A 1,494-nucleotide genomic window follows, 5' to 3' on the forward strand; every position below is an offset into this window, starting at 1 on the left:
CAACAGCAGTGACAACAGCAGCGACAACTCAACGCAGATTCAAAAAAACGCTGCAGCAGCAACAGCACCTGCTGCGCATATCTAGCGGCAGCAGCAGCAGCAGCAGCAGCAGCAGCAGCAGCAGCAGCAGCAACAGCAACAACAGCAGCAGCAACAGCATCATCAACAGCAGAAGCAGCAGCAACAGCAACAGCAGCAGCAGCAGCAATGCCGCTGCATCTATCAGACTGCCTGCGGCCGCTGCACCGCCAGCGTCGCCAGCAGCAGCAACAGCAGCAACAGCAGCAGCAGCAGCAGCAGCAGCAGCAGCAGCAGCAGGAGGTTGATGGAGACCTAGCCTCTACCTGCGCTAACCGCAGGGATTCGCTGCTGGACTCAGAAGCAACGCAGCAGCAGCAGCAGCAAACGAGAACAGAGCAGCAGCAGCAGCAGCATCTCCCTCGTACAAGAAGTACATTCATCAGCAGCAGCAGCAGCAGCAGCAGCAACACATTCCCTTCTGCAGATACAGCACCACCAACAGCAGCAGCAGCACCAGCAGCAGCAACAGCAGCAGCAGCAGCAGCAGCAGCAGCAGCAGCAGCAGCAGCAGCAGACAGCACTGCTTCATCAGTCCTTAGCCGTTCCACAACCAAACGTGTTCCTTCTCCCGTTTTATCAGATAGTTTTGCTGCTGCTGCAGCAGCAGCAGCAGCAGCAGCAGCACCAGCAGCAGAAGCAGCAGCAGCAGCAGCAGCAGCAGCAGGAGGAGAGGGAGAAGAAGGTAGTGGTTTATATAACAGAACTAGCAGCAACCTGCATGCATCCAACTCCGGGTGTATAGGCAGCTCCCTTCCTGTTTATGTTTTTCTTTGGGGCTTAAATGATTGCGGGCAGCTAATGACGCCAATACAAACAGAAACAGAAACAAAAAATAAAGAAAAAGAAACAGAAAAAGAAAAAGAAAAAGAAAAAGAAAAAGAAATAGAGAGAGAAAGAGAGAGAGAAGGAGAGAGAGAAGGCGAGAGAGAAAGAGAAAGAGAAAGAGAAGAGAAAGAGAGAGAAAAAGAAACAGAAAAAGAGACAGAAAAAGAGAAAGAAAAAGAGGAGAATAACAGCAGCAGCAGCAGCAGCAGCAGCAGCAGCAGCAGCAGCAGGAGCAGCAGCAGCAGCATTCGTGGCGTTCATTGTCTGCCCCCAACGGAGATAAAGAAGTTAAAAAATAAAATAATATATGGTTGTTGTCTTTGTCTGGATAGAACGTGGTTGTGGGGAGAAAGACAAGAGGTGTGGGGTGGGGGAGACAACACCGCGGGGTGTATAGACACCGAAGGAGACAAATATATATATAAACCCAAATGCAACGAATATATTCATTCTGCTGTCTCCTTTGCTGCTAGTAATCATACTATTGCTGTACTACAAACAGGCTGTAAGAATATTTACTGCTGCTGCTGCTGCTGCTGCTGCTGCTGCTGCTGCTGCTGCTGCTGATGCTGCTGCTGCTGGTGGTGC

General features: G+C 50.7%; 1 protein-coding gene across 1 annotated transcript; it reads left to right on the forward strand.

The window, feature by feature from the left end:
* Positions 1 to 207: 207 nt before the first annotated feature.
* EMH_0056630 (uncharacterized protein) lies at positions 208 to 1,303 on the forward strand (the record flags this gene model as incomplete). Its single annotated transcript, XM_013497376.1, has 2 exons — positions 208 to 1,161; positions 1,253 to 1,303. 2 exons carry the CDS (start codon positions 208 to 210, stop codon positions 1,301 to 1,303), a joined length of 1,005 nt encoding a protein of 334 aa, XP_013352830.1.
* Positions 1,304 to 1,494: the final 191 nt, after the last annotated feature.

The sequence above is a fragment of the Eimeria mitis genome, genomic scaffold (assembly GCF_000499745.2).
Source record: "Eimeria mitis Houghton genomic scaffold, Emh_scaff2636, whole genome shotgun sequence".
Taxonomy (NCBI): domain Eukaryota; phylum Apicomplexa; class Conoidasida; order Eucoccidiorida; family Eimeriidae; genus Eimeria; species Eimeria mitis.